At 33.5% G+C, this 26,090-nt stretch overlaps 2 protein-coding genes across 5 annotated transcripts; one reads left to right on the forward strand and one right to left on the reverse strand.

The window, feature by feature from the left end:
- Positions 1–423: 423 nt before the first annotated feature.
- LOC128219562 (serine protease inhibitor dipetalogastin-like) lies at positions 424–3,132 on the forward strand. Its single transcript, XM_052927385.1, has 5 exons — positions 424–448; positions 613–663; positions 1,288–1,387; positions 1,733–1,849; positions 3,045–3,132. The coding sequence occupies exons 2-5, from the start codon at positions 618–620 to the stop codon at positions 3,076–3,078; spliced, it is 297 nt and encodes a 98-aa protein (XP_052783345.1). The 5' UTR covers positions 424–448; positions 613–617; the 3' UTR covers positions 3,079–3,132.
- Positions 3,133–4,130: 998 nt separating this feature from the next.
- On the reverse strand, positions 4,131–24,685 carry LOC128219529 (immunoglobulin kappa light chain-like). Of its 4 annotated transcripts, XM_052927343.1 has the most exons (11): positions 16,540–16,725; positions 15,776–16,041; positions 14,171–14,455; positions 12,594–12,932; positions 10,970–11,269; positions 9,565–9,705; positions 8,699–8,720; positions 7,895–7,983; positions 7,035–7,114; positions 5,774–6,133; positions 4,131–4,901 (listed from the first exon to the last, which is right to left on the reverse strand). In XM_052927343.1, the coding sequence occupies exons 4-10, from the start codon at positions 12,703–12,705 to the stop codon at positions 6,104–6,106; spliced, it is 774 nt and encodes a 257-aa protein (XP_052783303.1). In that variant the 5' UTR covers positions 12,706–12,932; positions 14,171–14,455; positions 15,776–16,041; positions 16,540–16,725; the 3' UTR covers positions 4,131–4,901; positions 5,774–6,103. The 4 variants fall into 4 exon arrangements, with proteins under 4 accessions (XP_052783303.1, XP_052783304.1, XP_052783302.1 ...); XM_052927344.1 differs by lacking the exon at positions 4,131–4,901 and having other exon boundaries at positions 5,696–6,133; positions 9,565–9,702; XM_052927342.1 differs by lacking the exon at positions 4,131–4,901 and having other exon boundaries at positions 5,696–6,133.
- Between the last annotated feature and the right edge of the window lie 1,405 nt (positions 24,686–26,090).

Genomic DNA, 26,090 nt, shown 5'->3' on the forward strand with positions numbered 1-26,090 from the left:
ATAAAGTCAATGACTATCCGTTCGACGGTTTTTCAAACTGTGCAGGAGGTCAAATCCTTTCTCATCACTATTGTAACTGATAGGGCCATGAAACGAAAGCAATGATAAATTTAAATCTCGAACATTGAAGTTTTTGTTCAAAAGATGGTCCAAGACATTATGGTATAAAATTGAATGTGCAGCCAAAGCAGATTCTAAACTAATGACAAAAACTTAACACATGTCACATTTTAATCTGTTTGTTGTTGTTTTTTTTGTCTTTTCCATATGCCGTTTCCCCGATGGTTCATGCCCTTTAGGGTGATAGTGATGGATGGCTAGACGGCCATGGTTCAGAGCTGTGAATCATATGTGTACACGTATGTACTATGTATGGTATAAAAGGAATGATCAGGATTAAGAATTTCACCAGCCGACATCGTTGCTACTTTCCGTTTGACATCCACTGGTAAGATGAAATTTTATAATAGTTTTTGTATGTGTAAACACTATGTGGAATTTTGCGAGTGAATGGTTAAGTCTTTGAACGGTTGAACTTCAGAGTAATCTCTTTGATGTCATTTGTTTTTTCTAATTCACAAACTTGTGTTGCAATGTTTGCTTTTATCTCAGAAACAATGAAGGTCCTTGTACTGTGCGTTATTGTTGCTGCGGTTTTGGCGGGTATGTGTTTTGTATTCATTTAAATACAATAATAATAATAATAATAATAATAATAATAATAATAATAATAATAATTATGATAATTATGATAATTATTATGATAATAATAAAATAATATTAATAATAATAGTTATAATGAGGTGGCACTTAATGCTTAACAATGCTCGAAAAAGAATAGTAAATAGTGATACATTGCAAAAAAATACAGTGTTTTTTCTGTTTAATTTATAACATGTTTAAAACAGATGTCTCATTATAATATGAAAAATCATGCCGGCTAGATAGTTAGATTGATTTATTTCGGCAATGACTGCATAATATCTCACAAAGTTAAGTCTCAATTATACTTTCAAATTGTCTTTCGCAGGCATCAGTACAACAGTCAGTTTATTTTGTACTATTATTCCTTTATCAAATTATGAAGGAACATTCAATAGGGTTTGTTGTATTAGCTCGGAACAAAATGATAATTTTTCTCCGTCTACGTGAAAGAACTGGACACTTTCCAAGGAATATTCAGGTTACGCAAAATGCATAAAATAACACGTTTGATAATAATGATATTATATATAAACAAGCTTTACAAAAATAAATAAACATTTCTTTATCTGTATTGATTGACAGTTACCCAAGGCAGGAAAGAATGCGCATGTGCGCAAGTCTATGAGCCGGTTTGTGGGAGGAACGGAAAGAGCTATCCCAACGATTGTGTACGAAATTGCTCGTATGTACATGTAAACATCTTTATAAACTGCATATGTCTAAGTTGGACCTCCGGTGATATGGGATAATAAACATGTATACAGCTTTCTTCTTTTAAGAATACCCCTGGCAATACATCATATATTAATATGTTAGGGGCCGTTAAAATTCATTTTTTTTAATTTAATATATCATTCGATTCTATTCAGTTGCCCGAACCAGACTTTTCAATGATTGATAAAGCTCTAAATACCAGCGTGCACCTACCTTAGGGGTCAAAAACTATCGAATCGGGGCATTATTTAGCACCAGTTGGGACACTGCAAACATTTACATTAAGGCCGTATATTTAAGTTCATATTTTCAGAAATACACCAAAAAAATCTGACGGTCTGTGTCCAGAATGCGTTTGCATAATGAGTTATGACCCCGTATGTGGCAATGACGGGATCACCTATGGCAACGAGTGTATGATGAACTGCGTGTAAGTACCAAATGAAATTTAGTTTATATCCGGCCATAATATCACAAAATACTTCAGTAAAATCTCAATCTCAACTAATTGTTATCTAATATCAGCTTTAAAGTGATTCAAAATTCTATATGTTTCTCCCGTTATTAAAAGAGCATATTATACGAATATAGATTATTTTGATTAACATTTTTGGTCAATATATTATAGAAAGAAAAAAATATTTGAGAGCTAAAACTTTTCTTGAGTCAATGTAGTGTGTTTGAGTTTTACTCAAATACATTTGGTGCTATACAAATATTTCCTTTTAGAATATTGAGTAATGATTTTAATCAACATAATGCCCAAGAGAAAGAGCTTTAAAACTGCCCTCTCACAGATTGAACGTTTTGACAACTGTTGTTTGTTTTTTTGTCTTTGAACGAGCCAAGGTTTGCGAAAATCCATGGAAACCAGATACATAAGACTGCTGATAAAAACCCAGATCGCAGAGTTGTATATTTAAGTTAAAAAATAATGTTTTATGTATTTTTCTTAAACCGTTACTAACAGTTTAAGCCATAAAACATTAATTATGGAACGGAAATATGAAAATCTGATTTTTTTGTCAGCAATCTTATATCATTTGGTTTGCAGATATTAATGCAAAATTGTGTTCTTTCCAAGACAAAAATAAATAAATAAAAAGTTGTAAATATGGTATATCTGTGAGAGTGCAGCTTTAAACTAGTAAAACATGAGGCATTTTGAATAATGTCATACTGTAAAGTGGAAAACTGAGTAGAGAATAAGATTGAGATTTGACGTGAGTATTTTCGTGATATTTGGGCCGGGCTTATGTAATGATGTATACTCAGTAGTGAGTAATTCTTTACAATACATGCGTTATATGTGATGTAAGCTGTTATTTTACGATAAGTTATTCCGTATATTCTGTATTGTTTGAAGACTAATTTTTGAGAACTATTTAACCATATTTTCCCTATATAACTATGTTCGCTTCACTGGATTACTCCTAAGTTGGCAAAGAGCAATTGAGTATCTCTACTTTGTTCATTTATGATTAATTAAAGTCTTACTTAGTGGTGCATGCGAAGCAATGTATGCAAATATGCCACCAGATGATAGTCTAGTATATATATTAATACTGAAGGTTATTAATGAATCTACGAGCTGTTGATGTAATCAGTCATTGTTTCGCTTCCAGGGGAGTCGAGAAAGCCGGCGATGGAGAGTGTTAGTTATTGTTATTGAACGCCCTGATATGAACGCATAAAACTGAAATATATTAATAAAGTTTGAGCTTGAATCGCTGGACTTTTGTTTTCGTGGAATCATCAGTTAAAAAAGTTAAGCATCGTTTTCCCTGTCTCTGGGACAGTGGTAGAACTCACAGGCAACATTTTCACGGATTCAATTGGTGACCGTAAATTATTACAGAACCATTGAAATACAGTTGCTTAATTTACATGTACGACTTTGTCTTGGACAAACGTATATGCACATGCTAATTTGCTTATAGCATTACAATTCTATTCATCCATTTTCTCTCTGTCATTATCATCTATATACCCCAATTAGTAGACTTTTATTATAAGGACTTAGGCTTACAGAAATAAAAACCTGAAACATTCAAAATGTGAACAAAATGTGCTGATGGGAAATAGATATTACAGTGGTTTCAAAATACCGGAAAATACGCAGACTTATTGAGATCATTTAAAGCTTCCACGATATCTCAAACACTTGTTAATACTTTGAAATTAGGGTCTTTCACCGTGCAAATGTTGGTGAAAAGGCCAAACATTATAACGTTTTATGTTGTATTTAGTTATGATAAACTGTCATTTTCATAAACATACATTCATTGAAACATGTCTTGGGTTAATAAGGAGTTTACCAATTTTTAGGAAAGAAGATAATTATCAGATTTTGGATAAAAATTATTTTTTTTCGAAAATGTCCGTTAAATATTTGTTTGTATCAAACTGCACCGGATTAACCAGATCAACAATGCATTGCGGTTTACTGATGGTATATTTTCTAATAAGAAATATATCCAATGAAATAATGAACACCAGTGGAAAAAAACTCATTATAACGAAAATGCAAATATATTTCTTAAAATAGCTGCGATCACTACAGAACAACGAAACATCGTTAATCAGGTAGTGTTGACTATTTTTACACGAACACATATTCATTTTGTATAAAGATATTTTTTAAAAACTGTTTACGTTTTTTCATTCCAAAACTGATAAAATCTTCGTTTGATTTTTTTTGCTCAACTAATTAGTACACCAAAACAACAATGTATGTATTGTGCTTCATTACCAATAGCTTTAAACAACTTATGTTTTGGTGTTTCATTTATGTTTTGGTGTTTTAACGACATTTACACTCATGAAGGCCCTTAACGTAGGCACATTTTAGCACTTAACATTTGTAGCTTTACAAGTTTGTCAAATCCAAGACTATTTAACACTACTTTCAACGGCAGGCACCTTAGATTTGTCCGCGAACTAGACTATGACTTTTTGAAAAAAAAGTTTTATTGGTCAGAAAAAAACAGAATACAATAGTTTATAGCTTATGTTAAATGACATATATCTTATACTGTGTATAGGAGAGTGGCAACAATTTAAATTTGGTCAAATTAAGCGCTATATTATACTTTGTGCTTTTGAATATTTGATGCATGTTTCAATACACTTGTAGAAAAATTGTTAATCGGTAAATAATGCATCATCAGACTAAATGTATATAAATACAGAAAGACAACTGAGTAACAGACAAGCATGAGGAAATACACTTGGAATAAGAGTATAACAGCAATTGCAAACATTCGTTTTCTCTACCAAACACAGTTCATTATCGATACACTAGACCGACAATCCAATGGTCTATATGATCAATAAATTTTGCCATTTTTACTTTGCAAATCAGTCATAAACAAAATTTGATTACAAGCATTGCTGTTTGGCAAGTAATACATAACTCCATGGTGGCTAGTAGCGAAATAGATGAAGCCGGTAGCATAAATAAAAGTTTCACCTCTCTTCCCCTGGAAAAAAGGAAAACCGCTAAATTACGAACTAGAACACAAAAATATATTTTGACTGGAATCCGGCATATCATTTAATATACACATTGTGTAATACGGCCGAATATTGCTTGATGATTTTTATATTTTATTTTTGATAGCCCTCTAACCGTTTCCTCTTCAGATACCACCCATATTGAATCTGTATCGTATGTTTAACATTATTTATCAGACTATAAGTAATAGATACAGTACGAGTTTTTCTTCAAAAGTATCCTTTTACAGACGCAAGAAGTCGTTTTGCTAGGACGGACACCAATTTTGTCCGAGGCAAAAATGAAAGGAAGAAAACAACGAGTAACTGTATCTGACTTATACCACGATAAGTGTATTGCATATATTAGTTAAAAATAAATGCATTAATAAATAGATAAATACAGATTTATCTAATAGATAAATAGAAATATTTTTCCGAAAGGTAACATTAGATTAGTAGCATGGCCTTTCTAAATACCATGTGTCGGCTAAATGGAATATTTCCGTGCACAGTCCGCTTACAAGCGAAACAAGACACTTTTTCAATAGCTCTGCTTGGGTTATAGTCGTATAACTTTTAAATTCAGATGCTTCACAACAAAACTTTACTTAAGCTAAATGCAGACTATATCGTCAATGAGCTCCTATCATTTGACGACTTAAAGGGGCTGTAGTCCGTATGATAAAATAGCGAAAAAAAAAAAAGAAAATTGTCGAAAACTGACATAAACTTGGCATCGATGTGTACAATGCATTGAAACTTACTAACTGAAGTACCACATAGTTTACAATTTATTTACGTTTAGCAGTTATTTCGTATTTTTCCATAAAAAAAAAAGATTACTGGGTATGTATACCAGGTAGAATTCATTCCTTATGCGAGATTGGCTAGTCGGTGTTATCACGTGATATTACCGAGGTAGGTGTATAGCTTAAATATGTCACTCAATTAGAGTAAGCCGCCGTGGCACAGTGGAAACGACATTGGACTGCAATTTTGGCGATACGGTTTCAAACCCGGTCTCCGACACAATTTCTTTTTTACATTTTGGTACTTTTTTACAATTATGATATCAGAGCGTAACACATTTTATTAGATAATTGTCCTGAGATTCGTTACAGAAAAACACATTTTTGGTGCCAATCTGGTGTACAGTCCCTTTAAGGCACTGGCGACTCTGGATTGTTCAACGTTGTGTTCTTGTACAAGGGATTCTCTGCAAAAAGAAATAGAAAGGATCTAAAATTGTCTTTATCTCAAAACGTACCAATGCTACAATATCAGATCATTTAAGTTTCAATTACATTGAAGTTGTGATGTGTTTATTGTTCAGAGTTTTAAAACAGAAAAAGTCATTATTTTCAGTTGAATACACGTAAATATGGTGGGTATGCCAATTAAATAAACTTATAATTATACAGTCGAAAACTGTTATTTTAAATACTGGCTTGTTCTGTTCTTCCAAAGAGCTCCATTCAGATTGTAGTATACGTATATCCATGTCAAGAAGGTTAAACTGGACAAAGCAAACACGTTGCAGTAGATATTAACTAGTACATATGGGTCATCTACTCAACGAACGTACGACACACTAACGTAAGATCCCAAAATCCAGAAAGTGCGTGTCATAATTTAAATTGCACGTTTTAAAGATGCACTCTTACTCAATAAAAGATTTACCATATTTAATACAATTGTTTTAATATACGAAAAAGGAAGAATAAATGCCGAAATCAATGGTTTCTATAAAAGAATCCGATTTTAATTTGGAAGAAAGGTGCAGAAAGCACGGTATTTCTACTTTTGGAGACGATAGTAGATCACAGTAAATCTTTAAGCAGTCACCAATCTTTTAATATTTTTGAGTATTCAGCTATTAAACATACGTTGCAAATCTTGTTAAAGGTAATTTATATTTTCCATAAATGCATTATATAGGAAATAGTTAATGGTTTATTACTCATTACATGTGTATGTATAGATTTTGAATAAGAGTGTCACTCTTAACACAAAACCATATGTTCTTGGCCTAAACTGACCAATGGAGCTTTTTAATTTTTAAAGAAGTACCGAGATTTTTATTCGAAAACGCGATCGTACGATAACAAGTGATGTACCTCTGTTAACATACTCATAATAAGCATGTGACTTAGGATTGGAGTCCTCCAGCGGCATGTACACATGCGGATCCTCGTTTCTGAAGGGAATTCAAAACGTTGATAATGATCCATCTACGTAAAAGCTACTGAGCTTGTTTCTGTAGTTTTTCATATAAATTTTAATAAGATGTTAGTCAGCTAAAAATGATCTACTCAAATGGTTATATAGGTATTAGTGTTTTAACCAAGTTCTTAAGGTCTTATACTTTTGTATCTGTACTTTCTTACCCTTCCTTTCCATCCTCTGAAATCAAAGCAAATTACACATGAATTAATTGTTTCATGCTTCTGTTTATATTCTAATAAACCATAAATATACAGTTAAGACGTAAGCGTGCGATTGCAAATCCACATGAAACATGACTTTATTTAAAAATACAATTGTCTTTGACCGTGACCCTAACAACCCAAAACATAATTTTAAGATAGGTGCCATGTACTATTTCATTACAATACCTCGATAATTACTAAAGTGATAATCTTACTTTTCTGGTTACTTTTTCTATATTTAATTAATGTGACCAAAACTAAAGCAACTCCTTTTTTATTTATGAAATAAAAATGCTGCATCACTATATATTCCTTACACACGTTATTGAATTGACAACTCTTTTTAATTATAGAGTCCTTTATTTTGACACAGCGATCCAAACCGTAATCCAAAAGTACGTCTACTTAAAAGTATAAAACTGATACATACACATTTTCATAGGTAGAATCAATTCGAACCAAGACATTTCCTGGGGAACCATTCAAAATGTTCATTTAGAATAACACGTGTTTATAAAGTCTGGTTAAAAAGAAGAAATATTACTAACGTAAAGCATCGTAATCTGGCGTATCTTTTCTCGATGATACTACTTCGTACGTTACGGCAGCGTTATATCCCGGGTTGTCACCACCCTGGCTGAAAACACAATTGTTTTAATAATGCAAGTGTTGGATTCCCTGAAAACTTAAAATAATAATAATAATAATAATAATAATAATAATAATAATAATAATAATAATAATAATAATAATAATCATCGTCATCATCATAATAATCATACAAATAATACTACTTCTACTACTCCTACTACTACTCCTACTACTACTACTACTACTACTACTACTACTACTACTACTACTACTACTACTACTACTACTACTACTACTACTATACTACTACTACTACTACTACTACTACTACTACTACTACTACTACTACTACAACTACTACTACATATAGCGTTTGTGTAATTTAAGCAAATAAAGGTACATAACTCTGAAATGACTGCGTGGCTTGTTACCAAACTCGACCGATATATACTGCCGACGAACAGAGTGTCCAAGAGTGGTTATATTCGGACAAAAGCACACCTATTTCACAGCAGGACAACATAGAATGTGTATAATTTAAAATAATTCATTGTCAATTACTCTGTAACCTTGTCTACCTTGCTGGTTAACAACCAAGTGGCGCGGGCAGCTTGTCCGCTCTCAACAGGTGAATCCATTGTACATACCGTCTTAAAACGGTCGTACTAAAGATCTTACTCATGCAATTGGACATATTCAATGTTTAAATTATAATAATTATCGTCAAATCCTAGTATATCCACACATGAAAAAACACTTACCCAATGATACCCGAGTGTACATCTGAAAAGAAATTCAGAAAAGTGTTCAACAATTTATGTTGAAATTTCTCAGATATCAATTTGCCAAACGCAAGACTTTAAATAGACATTAACTGTGTTATTTGAACAATGTGTTTCTCTCGTTTATTGCATAAAAACCACGTCAATGGCTTGTCCCTGTAGTTTTCATTGCGTTTTAATTAGTACATGATTTCTCAAGGCTGTATTAAAGGTCGCTCTTACAAACAGTATTTTACCATAAGTTATTCATTTGAGATTCATTAAGTGGCATTATTGTAATGTCTAAGAACAATTACGAAACAAAAAATGTTGGAAAACGTTTGTCACCAACACATCATTGTTGTTTGAAACAAGGACCATACATGAAACAAACAATTCGAATTTCATTGTTGTACAATATATTTATTTAAAACGTGTTGTAAACGCGTTGCGTATTGCCATCGCAGTGGCTGGTTTATTTAACGACACAACAATATATATGCAAAAAGCTACAGAAACATGCTCAGTAGCAAAAAAATTAAACATAATCCCGGTTTAGTGGCAATGGGCAAACGCCAAAGCCATAGAGCACAAATTCACAAACAAGAAACATAGAACAGCACAAAACTCTACAAATAGCACAGTGCATAAATACTATATATATATATATATAAATAATTGGTATGTTTATCAAGAATTGTTAGGTACCGCCTTGGAACGGTCAGTAAAATGTTAATTTACTGGGGATTTAAACCAGTTTATGTGCACAAACCTCACTCTTATCCCAACAATTCTTAATAAAGATAAAACGCAAAAGGTAAATTTTATCAAAACACACATTAATACTGGGGCAACACAAGTATTACCTTTTTTCTTCGATAAAGAACAGTTCAATGTGTACTTTCGTCTCAGAATAATCACAATGACGATAACAGCAACAACAACTCCGAGACTTCCACCGACCACACCACCAATAACAGCAGCATGATTTGAAGTTAATATGTCTTCTGAAATAGAACGCCGTTATAACTTCTTACGTAAATTTATAATCGCTGAAAGTAAACAATCCCCACTATACATTAAGGTAATTTTAAGATTTTTGTTTTAATTTGTTAATATTATACATATGGTTGTAACTACAACTATGCATTTTACTAAAGAAAACTTGTATTTTATATTTTTGTTTGAAATTAAAAGGATATACATGTTTACTTTAAAAAAATATCTTTCGTCTTTTATATTGCATATCTACGCTACATATTTGATCTATATTTATCATACAATTCCTTTTTTTAAGATTTCTAAAGACAAAGTCTTGTGACTATAATTTTTTTTTACTTATGTAATTGAGTGCAAACTTTTCTTTTCCCATTTTTGAATAAGTGACCTTAACTCGGTGAAAACGAAATGAAAAAAAAAACAATTTGCGCCTCAAAGTGTGATTGTTACATACAAATTTTATCACTTTTCTTCACCAGCTAACTTGATTGTGCAGAAATCGTTTTATATTATTATTACTAGTAACGTTGACCTTAACCGCACATACCTGAAAACAATCCCAAAGTACGCCTGATGGTAGCATTACTATACGTTTTAACCAACTGAATGTATTGAGCGGGTTCAGTTTTGTAAAAATAAGAGACAGTGACTTTGACCTCACATACCCAAGTGCAATCCCAGTGTAAGTCTCAACGTAATCTTTTTCATTTCAAGTGCCATTACCTTGGGTCACTTCTAACCAAAGTTGATTTTATTTTTATGATAGTTACCTGAACCTTGACCCCACAAACCATAATTGTAGCCCAAGTGCGTTTCTTACATACACATTTATTGCATCCCAATACGTCACTTCAAATTTAAATTATTGGTTAGAAACCAGTGATCCGTATACATATCGGATATCACACGTTAAATGTTCATGCCAAATGTAACTTCTTTATTAACCATTAAGTGAAATAAGTATTAATTATTAATAATAATTATTAAGTAAATAAGAAAATCGGAAAAAAACATGTTATGTGTTGCCTTTTGGGATTATGGTCACTCACTTAGTTAGTTTAATTGTCAAGTTAATATAATTACAACAGGAGTTAACATTTTGACAATAACATAACAAATAAAGGACAAACATCAAATGCATAAATGCTTTAAACATTGCGGAGCTCGGCCATTTTGTGATATTGACCATAATGATCATAATTCCTCCGGCAACGCAAATGATCACGCAACGGTCCGGCTCTACCATTCATTAGTCTCTAAATAATGTCTTACCTTTTGTTGTAAATTCAAACAATCTCGTTTTTGAGCTTTCGCCACCTGCATTGACAGAAAACATCCGAAGGTAATACAAAGAGGCTGGAAGAAGTTCATCAATCGTCGTGTTTACCGGCGATGTGTCCTCAAGCGTCCCCTGAGGTAAGGAAAGCGTCGGCGTCCAACTGGTCCCATCTCGACTGGTTTCAACCTTGACAGTTTGATCAAATCCTCCATGGAAGCCCCTTGTCCATGTTATAAGGGCAGAACTCTTTGTGACGTAAGTAATTGATATGATATGTGGTGGGCTCGGTTCGCCTACAATTATATGTTGACAATTAAACGGTCATAACTCAAGAGTTGCCCAAGCGATCAAACAAGTTATCTGAATATGACAACGGTTAAGTAGGTTAGGTGAGTTTGAGCCAAGTAAAAGGGCATTCAAGGTCAATTTAGTCATATTATGATACTCAAACGATACTTAAGGAATCATATTGATTTTCTCACTTTTCCAAAATATCATGCCTATAAATATTACGACAAAGTCTGCTTCAGATGAGAAATGGAGCAATGGAGAGTGGGTAATATGTAACCACAACCACCTTCCCCTAATACGTCCGACTAGCCATCGTAAGCAATTGCACAAAACGACTCAATCCGTTTTAAGATCTCGTTTTTAAGATCGATTAGTAATGATACGGGTTGTAGAGATAATGTTAATATACTAATGTATGCATAAGTGTGTTGGCAATCGTGTATTCCTTGGCAAAGGTGAATATATGTATCAATATTATAAGTACAATCACTAACAAAGGTCCGATACTGGATGAGAAATACAACATACTTATACACACCTTATTTTTGAAACCAGAACAATTAAAAAATGTAGAATGACACACATCCATCCATCCATCCATCCACACATATAAAAAAATACTTTACACAAATTGCTTTACACTAATTTTTAAAGTACTTTTGACACAATGGCCATCTGTTACCGATGGCAAGTGTATGTAGTAAGTAAAAGTTTGATAATTCAAAGATTTATGTAATTCTCAAAAAAGTAAAATGCCTCATGATAAGAACATAGCATGTGCTCGTCCTGGGCAGATTATAGAATTTATTCTAATACAAGTTAATCAAGATTCTTTCATGATTTTAAGAGTAAAAGTTCACGCCTGAGAATTTAGGTATTTTTAATAATTCAAGTCTAATAATACATCTGGAGATACTGTCGCTATACACATGAAATATATTTTCACCGATAAATGGATTTGTTCCATACAGGTAATGACGGGGGGACCTGCTTTGTTTAAGTGTGTTTCTGACACAAATTAGAATAACCTTGCGCGTGCGTGCATCATTTGTTACATTGTGCTACATAGCAATGTTCAGAACTTACGTCTATTTAAGGGATGCAATTATAAAGTATTATGACTTCCTCTGGATGAACGACAACATATGATAAAGAATATGTTTGAACTTTTAAGTGCTCGCTACAACGTCCCGTAGCCAAGTTATGGACCATTATTTGGTCACTTTTACATAAGCGAAAGCAAAACATCTTAATGAGATATCTTAACCATTTCACATGATCTAAATTTACTACCAACTACCAGAGAATGTTCTTTAGAATACCCACCTTTCGGAACCAGATTAACTGCTCTCTTCTCGTATCCCACATCGTTTTCAATCACGATTTCATATATTCCTAAATCGTCTTGATCCATTACCATTATGTTAATCTTAGACATGAACCCCTCAGTCTGCACAGTTTTGCTAAACACTTCTACTCATATAATAGCTGGGGTAGTCGTCGTTGTGATTTGTGTAGATTTTGCCACTCTGTCTTTCGTTATTTTTTCAACGTTAATTGCGGTCCCAGGACTGTTTGAAACAAATTCCAATTCAATGGTCTTCACTTCACCAAGCTGCGCCGCCTTAAGAATCGTTTTGTTGCTGGTTGTTACAAAAGGACGTGCTGTAATGATGATTGAAATATATTAATCGATTTTGAACTGTAGCGCATTCCTTAAAACAAGACAATGCATTACTAACAAATATTAATTTGATTTTAAATATAAAGATCATGCTTACAAGTCATACAATGCCTAGCAGAAAAGGTCACATGCGACTGTACCATCCTTAAACCTAGATGATAGTTTATGGAGCTAGTTAAAACGTTTCATTAAATCAGTGCCTTGGTATTATTATACCCATAATGCAAAATGTTTTAAATGCCTTTAAAACACATTGTCGTTCTTTCAGTGATTCACTTGCATGAATGATTATTAAACGTCGAATAAAAATGTTTGTATATTAGATTCTATACCATGCAGTCTTTTGCCAATATTTATTATGAAAAAGGAAACTTATGTCAACTATAAAAACATGAAATATTTTTTTTTTGAAAAAGGCCTCTAAATCTAAGCCTAATATTTTAAATCTTCTACGAATACTACGTCATGAAGAGTAGGTTGACGTCAAAATGAGATATCAACAATAAACATATTAACTGCGAAGAGTCAAAACATAACAAAAGAAGTGTCGTCTAGGTTTTATAACCACACTTTATTTTGTAGAAAATTAATGAGTACGATTTTCGCAAGATCTATACACATCTTTAGCAATTTCAAAATATGCTAACTTTGATCAGTGTTCAAGTGTAGGCATGCAATATTTACCAATCAGACAGGTTTTAAGGCAATAAGAAATGGTTCTAAAACATAAATTACAACCATACACATGTAATTATCGATCAAAGCTCTTCATACAATGGGAAAAGGTGGCGTTCAATATCCAGTATTTCATTGAAATGTATAAAAAATCTTACAATATTTAGTAAGCGTTTAAATAATCTTCCTAACCATAGCCAGCAAAATTTCATATACCCACAACAAAGAGAAATTATGCGTAAGTGTTTTCGAGAGAACGTTGTTACTTTTATAGTTTTACAGACATGGCCTTATATATGAAATGTTGATGTATTGACAACCAAACGCCAATAATGAAGGCTTTTAGAATGCGAGCGGTCTTGTGACTCTGTAATGTTAACTACCGTCGGCAACCTGGTACATCAATAAATTATTACTGCAGTATTATTGTTGAAAAAATGACTGGTAAACTAACGAACTGAATTCGTTTATTAATGATAACGATAGTTCCCACTGATGCATAATTTTAAAAACAAGCAAGAAAAGATTACCTAGCTATACTAACATTTTACGACAAAGAAGCTCTGTCCCAAACCAGCACTTGGGTTCCTACTAAATTTCACGCCGTTTGTCACGCTGCACGTGTATATCCCGCTATGCTCGTACCTAAGATTACTCAATGTCAGAACCTCAGACCCCGGAAGTATCCTCAGAACATCACTAGATCCCGGCCACGTATGTTCCCAGGAGATGTAGGTGTAGGAGTCAGGTACACCATGTGGTACACAATGAAGCTCTGCTGTTGAGTTTTCCGTGGCGTTTTGAGCAATAATTGTCACATCTGGTTTGTCTTAAACATTTTAGAAATACTGTTACAACATAGAATTCGCTTAACATGTTGTTTTGTCTTGTGGCAATTGATAAAACAAGGGTCATACATTAAGTTTTTAAGACGTTATACGGCATTCCAAGTGCTAATTCACCATTAAAAAAAATAAAGTTGCACAATACAGATTCTTTTCTGGGGAACTAAGTGATGTTCAAATTGTCATGAAGACAAGCCTTATCACAAGGAAATTAAAGTTAACTCTTAAACAGACGACTTATTCGAAAAACGAAAATAATAGTACCAACGTAGTCTTGTTTAGATACCTTATAGACAGGTTTTCCTGGATTAACCAATGTAATGCGAACGGTTTGTGAGATTTAGGCAAAATATGTGTTAAACTATAGACGTTAAGTAAACAGGTCGTATATTCTTCCAATCTCCTTTCAATATTTTAGTTTTACCTATGGGCTTGGTACCGAACAAACAGCCACTTCTCATTTTATATGTACACAATTTATGTTTGTTATGCAGCTGCAAAGAATAACACGATTTAGAGGTCAAAATCTGAACGGTATTGGCCATTTCTACGTAGTCATTTTGAAATAGTGCCACCGTTTTACACTAATGTTCCTTGATTAACAAATGTAAAGCGAAAAATTGTATGGAATTTAAGTAAAAAAAATGAGTTGAAGTGTAAGTAACGTCAAAAGAAGAACATAAATACGGTTGATGTTTATTTGTACAATTCATTCATTTTATATGTTTTCATTCCTGAATAGTTTCTATCATGCTTCAGATATTCGTTGTGTGTATTGATACAAATGGCAATGAGCGAATATTAGTTTACTTTCATTAGACAACGGGATGGACGGTACAATAGTCATTACCCCCTAACCTCTATACATAATAACCAAAAAAGTTGACAACTAGATAGACGATACAAGAGTCGTCCCCTCTCATCGTGTTATTGACAAAATACCTGTAGGTCCCTCTATCAGATATAGATAAAGACAAACCAGACATTACAATGGACGAAACTAGAGTTATCACCTTCTATCACATTATTAGCTGTGGACTTGTACTTCCCTCTATCCCCTATCGATAATGTCAAGACAATACTTACAATGAATAACTAGCTGGACATAACGAAAGTCGTCCCTTCTTATCCCGTTATTAGCGGTACACTTGTGCGTCCTGATATCATCTATAAATAATATCACGACAATACTTACAATGAATAACTAGCTGGACATAACGAAAGTCGTCCCCTCTAATCCCGTTATAAGCGGTACACTTGTACGTCCCGATACTACCTATATATAATGACAAGAAAATACTTACAAAGAACTAACAACTGCATTGTACTGGAATTGTCTCCCCCAATCCCGTTATTGGCGGTACACTTATACGACCCGGCATCATCTCTGCTGACGGCTCGGAGGTGTAATTAAGGCTGTTGTTACCAGTCCCCTTTAGGACAAACATTTGTCCGTTATCAGTGCGGTACCATTCAATTGTAGCAGTTGGTTTGCCGGTTACCAAACATTGCAGTAAACCTGCCTCAGTTTCAGTTTCTAGTCTTGATACGATGGTGACCACGGGGGAATCTGCAAAAAAATATTCATAGAAGTACAAGAAAATTTCTGAATACATTTTTAATATAAAGACTCACCGTCTTGTATAAATATTTTCAATCAGAAAGGATACTTTTGTTAAAAGTCTTTTACATCAATTTTTTTTTAAATGTTCTCATTTTCATCTGATTTTGTCGAACATTCATACTGACCATAACGGTGATAATAAATTATAACAGAACCAGGTCAAGATTGTTATCAATATAAGCTTTAAACTACCATACCTTTCACTAACAATTACGTAGTCATTTGCATAGACAGTCTTAAGTGTTTAACTTATGTTCAGGGTTATATTTGATAAGGTGACAATATGTTCAATTAAAAATGCTAAGCAGCTAACGATACGTCTAGCAACTCATAATTATCGATGTTTTATGCATCCTGTTTGTAAAGAATTATAACAAAAACGAATAAAATAATAGTTTACTACTTAAATTTAAAGGGTTTACAAGTATAACCCGCATGACGTACATTTAACATCAAGAGACACCTGATGTTCCACATAACTACTCCCAGGCAGTCTGTTTCCTGCCCTACACTTGATCACGTGACCATCCATGCCTCTGGTAGGTGTTAGATTTAGCACCTGGGATATTACTTTCCCGCCAAACTGTCCATCACTTTCCTGGACTGGTTCACCACTGATGACTACTTGACCGTCTAGGTACTACGTAATGCTGGAGGCGGGGTTAGAGGACCCAGTAGTGCAGGTAAAAGTCACACTGTTTACACCGTTAGCAACTATGGATGGGTTTCCGGTTATCGTTGTGATTAATGTGGAAACTGAAAGAACGATTCAGTTTATAAATACATGTACGTTTATTTATCTATTATATATTAAAAACATATGGACAAAAGCTCTTCGTGATGTTAGTTTATATGTTTTAAGTATTACTTTTAATCTGTTGAGAATGTTAGTTAAAAAATATTAACGATCCAAAAGAGTTTAAACATTACATATTTTACAACCATTGTGAAGAAAGCTATGATAGCTTATACTTAGTCACTCTCGTTGGCACGATGTTGCGCGAAAGTGTGGTCTTGTGCTGTGGGGGAAACCGGAGTACCCGGAGAAAACCCACTTGTCCGGCTTGGTGACCACTAACCAAACTCACATGCGCCCAGGCCGGAAAACGAACCCGGGTCGCCTTGGTGAGAAGCGAGTGTGCTAACCGCTGCGTTAACCAGACAACCGACCCAAAGTAATGGCCGAATATGTCATTTTTAACCACAATTGACGGTGTTTTTCTAAAAGTTATTAATGATGTGTCACGGTGCTGACCATCAAAATGTATTTGCGTATATTTGTATTTTCCCTGCTTTTATCGAATCAAGTAATCGAAATACATTGCAAGAACAAGACGCGGCTTCGAATTGCGAAGTAGCATATACAGTATATACACCACAAAATCTGATATATGTAGTTTTCTTTCTTGTATGCAATAAACGCTCACTAAAAGAATAATTAATTTAGAGAAGCTTAAAACATAATGCAAAACAATACTTGAGAAAATGTAAAAAAAGATTCCCTAATACCGTAGCGCTTACCGTTCTCAACTAACAAAGTCGACAATTCAGTTCTTCCTTTTTGTCAGTAATCAATTCAGTGGTGTAGCAACATATAGGCCTTGTAAGCTTACAATTTTTTTGAGCGTATCAGTCTTTGGGGGAACTTTAGGAGAAAGGCAACATTTCAATTATTTGAGACTTTTAATGGACGATGCGCTCATATCAAGTATACAAATATAAATACGCGAGTGGATTCACTAATTATGACGTAACATTCCGAGAAAAGTTCAAAAACTGACAATCAGTTTAATAACTCTTTTTTAAACTTGAATAACGCTATATGAACTACCCTCCCCCCTTGAATGTTATGTGATGACTTAAAGGAATACCTTCTTGATTGAAATGTTTTAATACTGACACCTTAAATTTACAAAGCCAAAATATCAAATGTAAAAATTGTGCTACACTTTTTATAAATGCGACCACAACTGCTAGTATATTTTCCTTAGCTTCTAAATTCAGTGCAAAATGACAAAAACTTTTAATCCATTTAAGTCCATAGATGTAGTGGCATAACTTATAGAAATTTATATACTTTAATAAACAAAATAATTACATTATTAAGATGGCCTGGTTTGCCATTTTTTTCTTAAATGTGTGGCATTTTGATGGATAAAATCACAGAATATCAGTCAAATGCTTTTAACTATTCGTTCACTGCCTAGTCTGAACATTTAAATTATGTATATCCATCCATTCGTATCTAATAGAGGTTTGCTATGCAACATTGAATTTAAATTATATTAATGCATTCAATAACAACAGATTTCAACAATGTGTGTAAATCCATTTGGCAAAACAGGAATCGAAAAAAACGTTGATAGTCGAAAAGATTCAGAATAGTTTCGGGGAAACAAGTGTCTTGTGAACAATATTAGAAATATTTATTGCAAAATATTACTTAATGAGCTTTTCGTTCCTGGTCACTTATTAATTATCCAGATTTTTTTTGTTTAACATTACTTCAAGGTTGATGAACTAAATTAATTAACTTATGCCGTATAAACATCTAGTTGCACATATACTTTGTGCGGTGTTCATATGATTGAAATGATTTCTAGACACAACACTTGATATTTCATATCTCGATCTTCAAAAACAGTTCAGAAAATTGGCTACAGCACAGTGAAAGAACGTTAAATGTTTGGTGTCGACAAAATTGAAGAACTTGAAGATATAGAACGTATTTGTTCTAGATCTATTCTAGAATTTGATATTCTAGAACACGCCCAGCGTTTATACTACCTACAATTACAGATTAAAAATCGATTCCAAATATTTACTGTAAAACATTAAATCTATCAAATCTTAATTAAGTTTTATAATAGCGCAGAAATTATAATACGTTTTATTTGCCGGTTTCGTTGTAAAATGGATCTTCGACCGCAGGCCAAAACGAAGACAAGCCATATATGCGAAAGTTATGTTTGCAACCTTCGTTCGTATATCCTTATCATTACCGTCTACGATGTGCATGTCAGAAATTAATTAACAAACAAATCGACGTGACTTACATTGGACAATCAGTGTGACGGAAGCAGTTTTCGGTGAAGACAGAGTCTCGTGGTTGATGGAGCACGTTAGTAACTTCCCATTGTCCGCTCTACCTACTGACCGAGAGTACGTGTCGGATACAGAAAACGTGTTGGTTGTCATGTTCTCTTCCACTATCGGGTTGCTTACCGGCTCGTTCATACCTCTACCTAATGTCCAGCTGAGACTGATGGTCTTTGGCCGGAAGCCGGAAGATGTACACCGAACAATGTTTACTGAACTAGGGCTCTCATTAGGAATCCCCAGAGCAGTTACCGTCGGTGTAGATGGATGAACTGAAAATATACACGTAACGCATAACATACACAATATTGTCGAATTAATACGCTTTTAATTCTTGTCTGTTGGAGTTTTCGCGGAAAATGAGCGGAAAATGGAAAAGGAGCCAATCCGATTATGTAAATAAAAAAACACGTATTATACATTTTTTTTTTATTTAAATCTTTTATCACATCCAATTTCAACTACTGTCCTGTCGTTTGTCATTTTTGTAGCAAGACCAACACAGAAAAAAAAGATTCAATACAGAACTATTAAAAAATTCTTTAATGATTACACCTCAACTTACGAAAATCTATTTCATAGAGTTCAATTGTCAACATTACATTTGAGTAGGGTAAGATACATTGCTATTGAAACTTACAAACGTCTGTATAGTATCTCACCAGAATGTGTTCAAAACCTTGTAACTTTTAAGACATGCATTTTAATCTGAGATACGGAAACTATGTAGACGTTCCATCAGTAAGAACAAATAAATATGGGAAAAACTCTTTCCGCTTTGAGGCCAGTCCCAAAGGAAGTAAGGGTCTCCCAAAACAACCTGGAATTTAGAAGGCTGATCCGCACCTGGACAGGTCCCTCTTGTAAATGTTCATTGTGTAAATTATACATTTTTCCTTTAAAAAATAGAAGAAATTGAGAATTATAAGATGTTGCACTGAATATATTTTATCCTTTGTCTTAACGGAAAATGAGTTTTATTTTCAGTGGAATGGCTTACACCCACTGGACAAGATGTGGGATTCAAATACCAGAACAGATTTCAGCGGACTTCTTTGACTAAAATAACAACTCATTAAATTAAATTACATGAGCTAATATCTAATTATGATTGTTCAAATGTATACACCATCTGTCGAACACATACAACAACTTGTGTTTTTCTTTCGGCAAGTATTTTGTTTAGGTGTTACGACTTAACTTTTTCATTTTTTTTTTTCAATTAACATTATTTTACAGTGATAGGTGTAATATCAAAATAACAATCATGATACATATCATACCTCTTCCAAGCAATACTTGCAAAGTATTTTCCTATCATGCTAGATTAAGGTTTTTCCATGTACAAAGCTGCTATTCCCTGATATATTTTGCTACTTACAATTTTGCTACTTCAATATATATGATTACCCTTTAAGTAATACTGTTGAAACAACTAACCATTTAACAGTGGTTTATCAACTAGTGGAACCGTGCGCGCGTAGACTGGCATTACAGCCGGTAAAACTTGTTGGTGTTATCACTGTATACGATGCTCTAATCCTATTTTCCTATTTGTATTTGTATGCAGGCTCCAATATTTGTTCATTTTAACAAATATACTTTTATTTCCAGGTAACAAGCTCTTTGTTATTGTTATTTGATATGTTATGTATGTTTGTTATTCATGTCGGAAAATAGCTCATTGAGCTAATGTTTCTTGCTAACACATACCCGACTTTAAATAAAGAAGATTTTTGTATCTTGTAACGTGTATTTCCTCAGGAAGTTCAGAGCATATGAAGGGCGTTTATCTTATCTGCCGAAATTAACTTCAACTGCAAAAAATAGCATTTATTTTTATTTTCAGTTGTTATTATAAAACGAAAATATCCTGCTCTTTAAAGTCTAGTTTGTGGGATGTCATGCATATCATTCCCTGTTAATTTATTTCACAGGATGCCAAATTTCCAGTGTATTGTTAATAAACGAATAACAAAATAGAATAAATTCCACTTCTTGTATCTCATCAGTGCATTAACCCGGATTGGGGAAGTGGGACACTTTAAGAAGATATAAACTAGACCTTTAAGGATAAAGGGGCAATTTTCAAATTGACAAATTAAGGAGGAAAGAAAACATAGTTAAAATATGGCCGCTTCTTCAATATCATGAATGGGCTGACTGACCGCAGTGTATCAAACTGTGTATCAACGTCAGTTGGAGATTTTCAATCATGAAGTCATGGGTCTTTACCATAAACCGAAATAACCGCACAACATCGCAGTTACAAACTGTTATTATTATTGTATTTAAAGTATTTTAATAAATTTATTCTTCGAGCTTCGCTTTCATCCGATATGGTTTCCTTTGCCACGCATATAACAGGTCACCTACTTACACCGGAACTAATGATATCTGATTTTACAACTAAGATATTCACAATCTATTCTTCAAGCATTATTGAATAACTTACATTTATGGTTTTGATCAAAATCTGCCTACACTTACGTTTGAGAAACAATTTCACTTCCGTGTATCTAATGAGCTGCGGCTCTCCGCTGTATGAAGATTGGCAAATGTACGTTTTACCATCGTCCGAGCTGGTAGGTGTGAATGTATAGGATCTCGTGACATTATAGAGATCTCCGGACACTACTACGGGAGGACCAGCTCGCAAGGGCGTGGATGTGACACTTTCACGATACCAGTTCACCGTCTGCTGTGGGTAACCGCCCGCGGAAATGCATGTTAGCGTCAGCGGTGCGCCCTCTGTACCACTCACTGTTAGCTCGTTCTGTGAGCCAGTAATCGTGTTGTAAATGTGGGGAGGAGATGGAGGTACTAAAATGTAAATGTTTTGAGCATTACTAGCCTTTAGCCCTTAATTACCCTAACCCAAGAGCCAGAGTAAATTGGTTGCCCTTTCTACCACTTACAGTTACATGTAGCTCGTCCTGGGAGTGTTAAGCCATGTTGTAAATGGCCGCAAAAGCCGAGAGAACTTTATTGTCAATTTGTATTTTTAGAATAACTTCAATCTTGGATATAACCCTACTATGGAAACATTTAGTCCATTCAGTGAATCCCTCATAGCCATGATGTTTATGCTGGGGAAATCGATGCTGCCGAAATAAGGACATGTCAAACTGTGTCAAACACGATCAAACGTGTACGAGCATTCCGTTGAAATGGCCATTGTGTCCTTGTCATTAGGAAATATTTAATTGAAGTAAAGTTGGTGACGAATGTCAGTTCATAGAATCATCACAATACAGTTGGTTAAAATAACTCACTTATAAATGACAATAACCATGATTTCAAAGACCATATCAACAGTGATTGAAGGTAGTTTAATAGTAAATAATTGTTATTGTTTTGAACTTTTAATAGCATTTATATAACATTTATGAACACTTATTTTGCACGAACCTCTCACATAAAGTTCTACAGTCGACGTTCCCTGCCTTGCCGCACTACATGAGTAGTTTCCTTCATCCGTCCTTATTGCGGCACTGAAGCTAAGGTCTATCTTGTTATCCGCCCAGGTCATACGGAGGAGTTTATCCTCGCTCAGGTAGGGGTTAAACATGGGGCTTTGCTCGTAGTTGTAGAGGGTAGAACCGTCATTAACCATTGGAGGTCCTTTCCATGAAGGATAGTTGCCCTGTCCGATCGCGCATGGTATGATTACAGGGGCGTCGTTTTCAACTATTACTCCACCTACTGCGATAAAAAGCTGGAGTGCACCTACAACATAATGCAATTAATTAGGTATATTATTCTGCAAAAGGAACACTTTTATTGTTAAATTGTCAAACTATTTAGTGTAAAGATACAACAATATTAGGTTTAAAAATAAAAGAGATTCACATCTGGAAATTCGATTCTATTTAATAACTGGACTCAGGTGAAACATAACTCAACACTTCATTTCCATCTCTGAAATGTATATCATGATTTATTTTAAAGATAAAATTGCAAATATGTTTCCCTACTGAACGTTCTTTAATGAAAAGGACAATTTTGACATGACAGGTTCGACTGATTTCTTTTTATCTGTCTGTCTAGTCATTAAATTGGGATTTATGGACTTTTGCATACCTTAATACGTTAGAATATCATGAACAGGAAATAAGCTCCGTCTTCAACCTGAAGTCTACCCATCAATGTCCTAATCATATCAGATCGAACAATCAACAAATTGACCGATACTTTATGCATTAATTGTTTTATTACTACAATGATTGGAACCTTTTTTTCATTAAAGATTAAATTTAGTTTTATTTAAAACATATTAAATTAAATGTTCGAAATCTGGCCCTGGAGAGGGGGAAATGTATATTTGCTCCTATTGATTGCTGTTCAATAGCTGTTCCTATCATGATTATTTATTAAGAGTATAATAAAACTAAGAAGACCATTTATTAAGATTGTACATTGTATGTTGTATGTGTATTTAATCTTTACCTGTTTCCAGTAGGCAGGAAACCAGACTATGATAATATACTGTCTGTTAACTTCAGCTTTACATCATATTTTAACTTTAAAGCGTGGCACGTATGGTAGATTCAATATGTAGGTTATACTATAAATGTAAATGATGCTGTTACAAAGTTTTCGGAAAATCCGTAATTTTGTTAATTGTAAGTAGTAAATGGTATAAATTTTTGTTTAGTTTATATAAGAAAAATATTCTTCAACCGTTCAATTGAAATATTCGGTGTGATGAAAAATATTGCATCATAGTGAAGGTAGATCGCGTTAAAAATCAACCCTCGTAAAAGAAATATGGTTTTATTTTCGGGTTGCGAGTTTATGCGTCTACGCTGTATAGTGCATTTATTATTTTTTTTTTTCAAATACCACTCGAAACAATTGGAGGATGAAAACAGATATCCAACAGAGAATTTGAGGGGTATTTTCCTGTTAATTAACACTTAATTGGTCATTATAGTCCGAATATTATAGTCCGATATAAAGCATATATAAATTCAACAAAACAGGTCACAAGCGTTTGAAATAATCAAATGTATCAAGCGGATACAGTCATATCTGGTTACATACAGACAGCATCTAAGAACAATCTTTAGAAGTTAAAGCCGACTGTATTTTTGTTTGAATAAATGCCGTTTGATAATCTACATATGCGGTTAATTGTTTTATAGTACAAAACCTTTATACAGACAAGTAAAAATAAAATTAATTCGAAACGATATTTCAAGTTAATATTATTCGATATCATTGGCTTTTTTTTAAGTCATTCTTACACTTGTTATTATATTTTTCCCACCGCTCTTCTAAAGCACAACGTCTCAAATGGAATGCAAACACTCATGTATAATATTTGTACAGAAGTGTAAGTTTCAATATTTCATAAATAAACAATAGTGGCCTTACCTAGTGGAGATATAATCCACCAATTTAAAGTCATACTTCCTGACTGAGATGCTTTTATTAATGAAAATGCTAAGATCAATTAGGAAGTAATATTTAACGTGCAATGTTTACGTTAAGTAATATACACTTTCCTTAAACATATACTTAAGGAAGTTTAAGAAAGCTTCATTTGTCACTTTTCATAATCAAAGCACCGAGAGAGCTGATGAACGGTGGCCCCGAGAGTTTAAATAAAATAACTGATCATTTTCCTATATAATAAAAGAACATGTCAAAAATGAATTGATAGGTACTGGTAGGTTTCATTTCGTTCTAGTTATAAATATTAATCGACACACACGCACGCACGCACGCACCAGTTCAAGGCAACAAACTATGACTCCAATTATATTAATAGCTTTTGGAAGGATAAAGAAATTAATATTTTAATAACTATTGGGAGCAAATGGTCAAATTCATCATTGTCACGCTTTTTGAAGTTTGTTAATTGATAATAAAAGACAAAATGCAATGGCTGTAAATGTCTGGCAATAACATGCTGTCAAACTTGTATTTATTAGAAATGACATGTACAAACTGAACATAGGAGATGCAATGTTTCCAATAGTTTAACATTTTAAATGAATGTAAAAGATTTGTCAGATTTTAGATTTTACATGAGTTGATATAAACAGTATGTTATCGCAATTTTTAATTCAGGAAGCAAAAGAAGGTCATCTACTTTAAAACACATAGACACTTGTATACAATAAGAAGTATGATTTTGGTTTTCAAGTGATCCTTTTCGAAATGGTAATAAATATATGTTAATGTTGAGAAATTGATATGAAAATGACATATGCATGAAAGCAGAACATTGTAAATGAAAAGGCACTTAATTGAGAAGTAAGTTATACGTTTTGTACACAGTCAAAATCAACAGGTGGAAAAGAGAAATTCAGAAATTGTCTTTGAAATTGTAAAGAATTGTATGAGCAACCTATACCATCCACGTTGTTCTAATGAAATAGTAAATAAACGTTTTCATGGAGATGACAACAAATATATACATGTAGTTACATTTTCTATATATAAGTACTATAAATTATGCATGAAACACAACTGGTGTAACAATATGAACACAAGAGTTAAACACTACTGGCACAATGAGAATGAGCAAAATAACTTTAATAGTGCAGTAGGAAATGGCTTGTTATGCTTATAGATACATACCATTAAAATGTGTTGTGAATGTTTGCAATTTATTAAGAAGAATTTCCAAGGTATTGCACAAAAATGCTTTTAGCTATAGGGTAGCTTTAAATAGTCCGCTATCACAGTTTGTGTATACCACGTGATAAAATGAGTCTTAAATGCTACGTCGGAAGGCAATATTTTGCCTTGAATAAGACCTTTAAACCAAGATAACTTCTATCTTGCTTCACAATTTTTAATGAATCATAACGCAGTCTATGCTGCTTAGGGAGCCCAGTCCACGGTCTTTACCAGAGTTTGATTGAGAGTTTAGTTTCTGAAAA

Source organism: Mya arenaria, chromosome 15 (assembly GCF_026914265.1).
Source record: "Mya arenaria isolate MELC-2E11 chromosome 15, ASM2691426v1".
Taxonomy (NCBI): domain Eukaryota; kingdom Metazoa; phylum Mollusca; class Bivalvia; order Myida; family Myidae; genus Mya; species Mya arenaria.

Bases quoted from the DNA above. Each gene is read 5' to 3' on its own strand.
- LOC128219562 (XM_052927385.1), top strand. From the start codon at position 618: ATGAAGGTCCTTGTACTGTGCGTTATTGTTGCTGCGGTTTTGGCGG. The intron at 664-1,287 runs GTATGTGTTTTG...ATTGATTGACAG, and splicing joins TGTTGCTGCGGTTTTGGCGG to TTACCCAAGGCAGGAAAGAA. The intron at 1,850-3,044 runs GTAAGTACCAAA...TTTCGCTTCCAG, and splicing joins GAGTGTATGATGAACTGCGT to GGGAGTCGAGAAAGCCGGCG.
- LOC128219529 (XM_052927341.1), bottom strand. From the start codon at position 24,607: ATGACTTTAAATTGGTGGATTATATCTCCACTAG. The intron at 22,924-24,573 runs GTAAGGCCACTA...ATTATGTTGTAG, and splicing joins GTGGATTATATCTCCACTAG to GTGCACTCCAGCTTTTTATC. The intron at 22,018-22,605 runs GTTCGTGCAAAA...TTTACATTTTAG, and splicing joins TGTAGAACTTTATGTGAGAG to TACCTCCATCTCCTCCCCAC.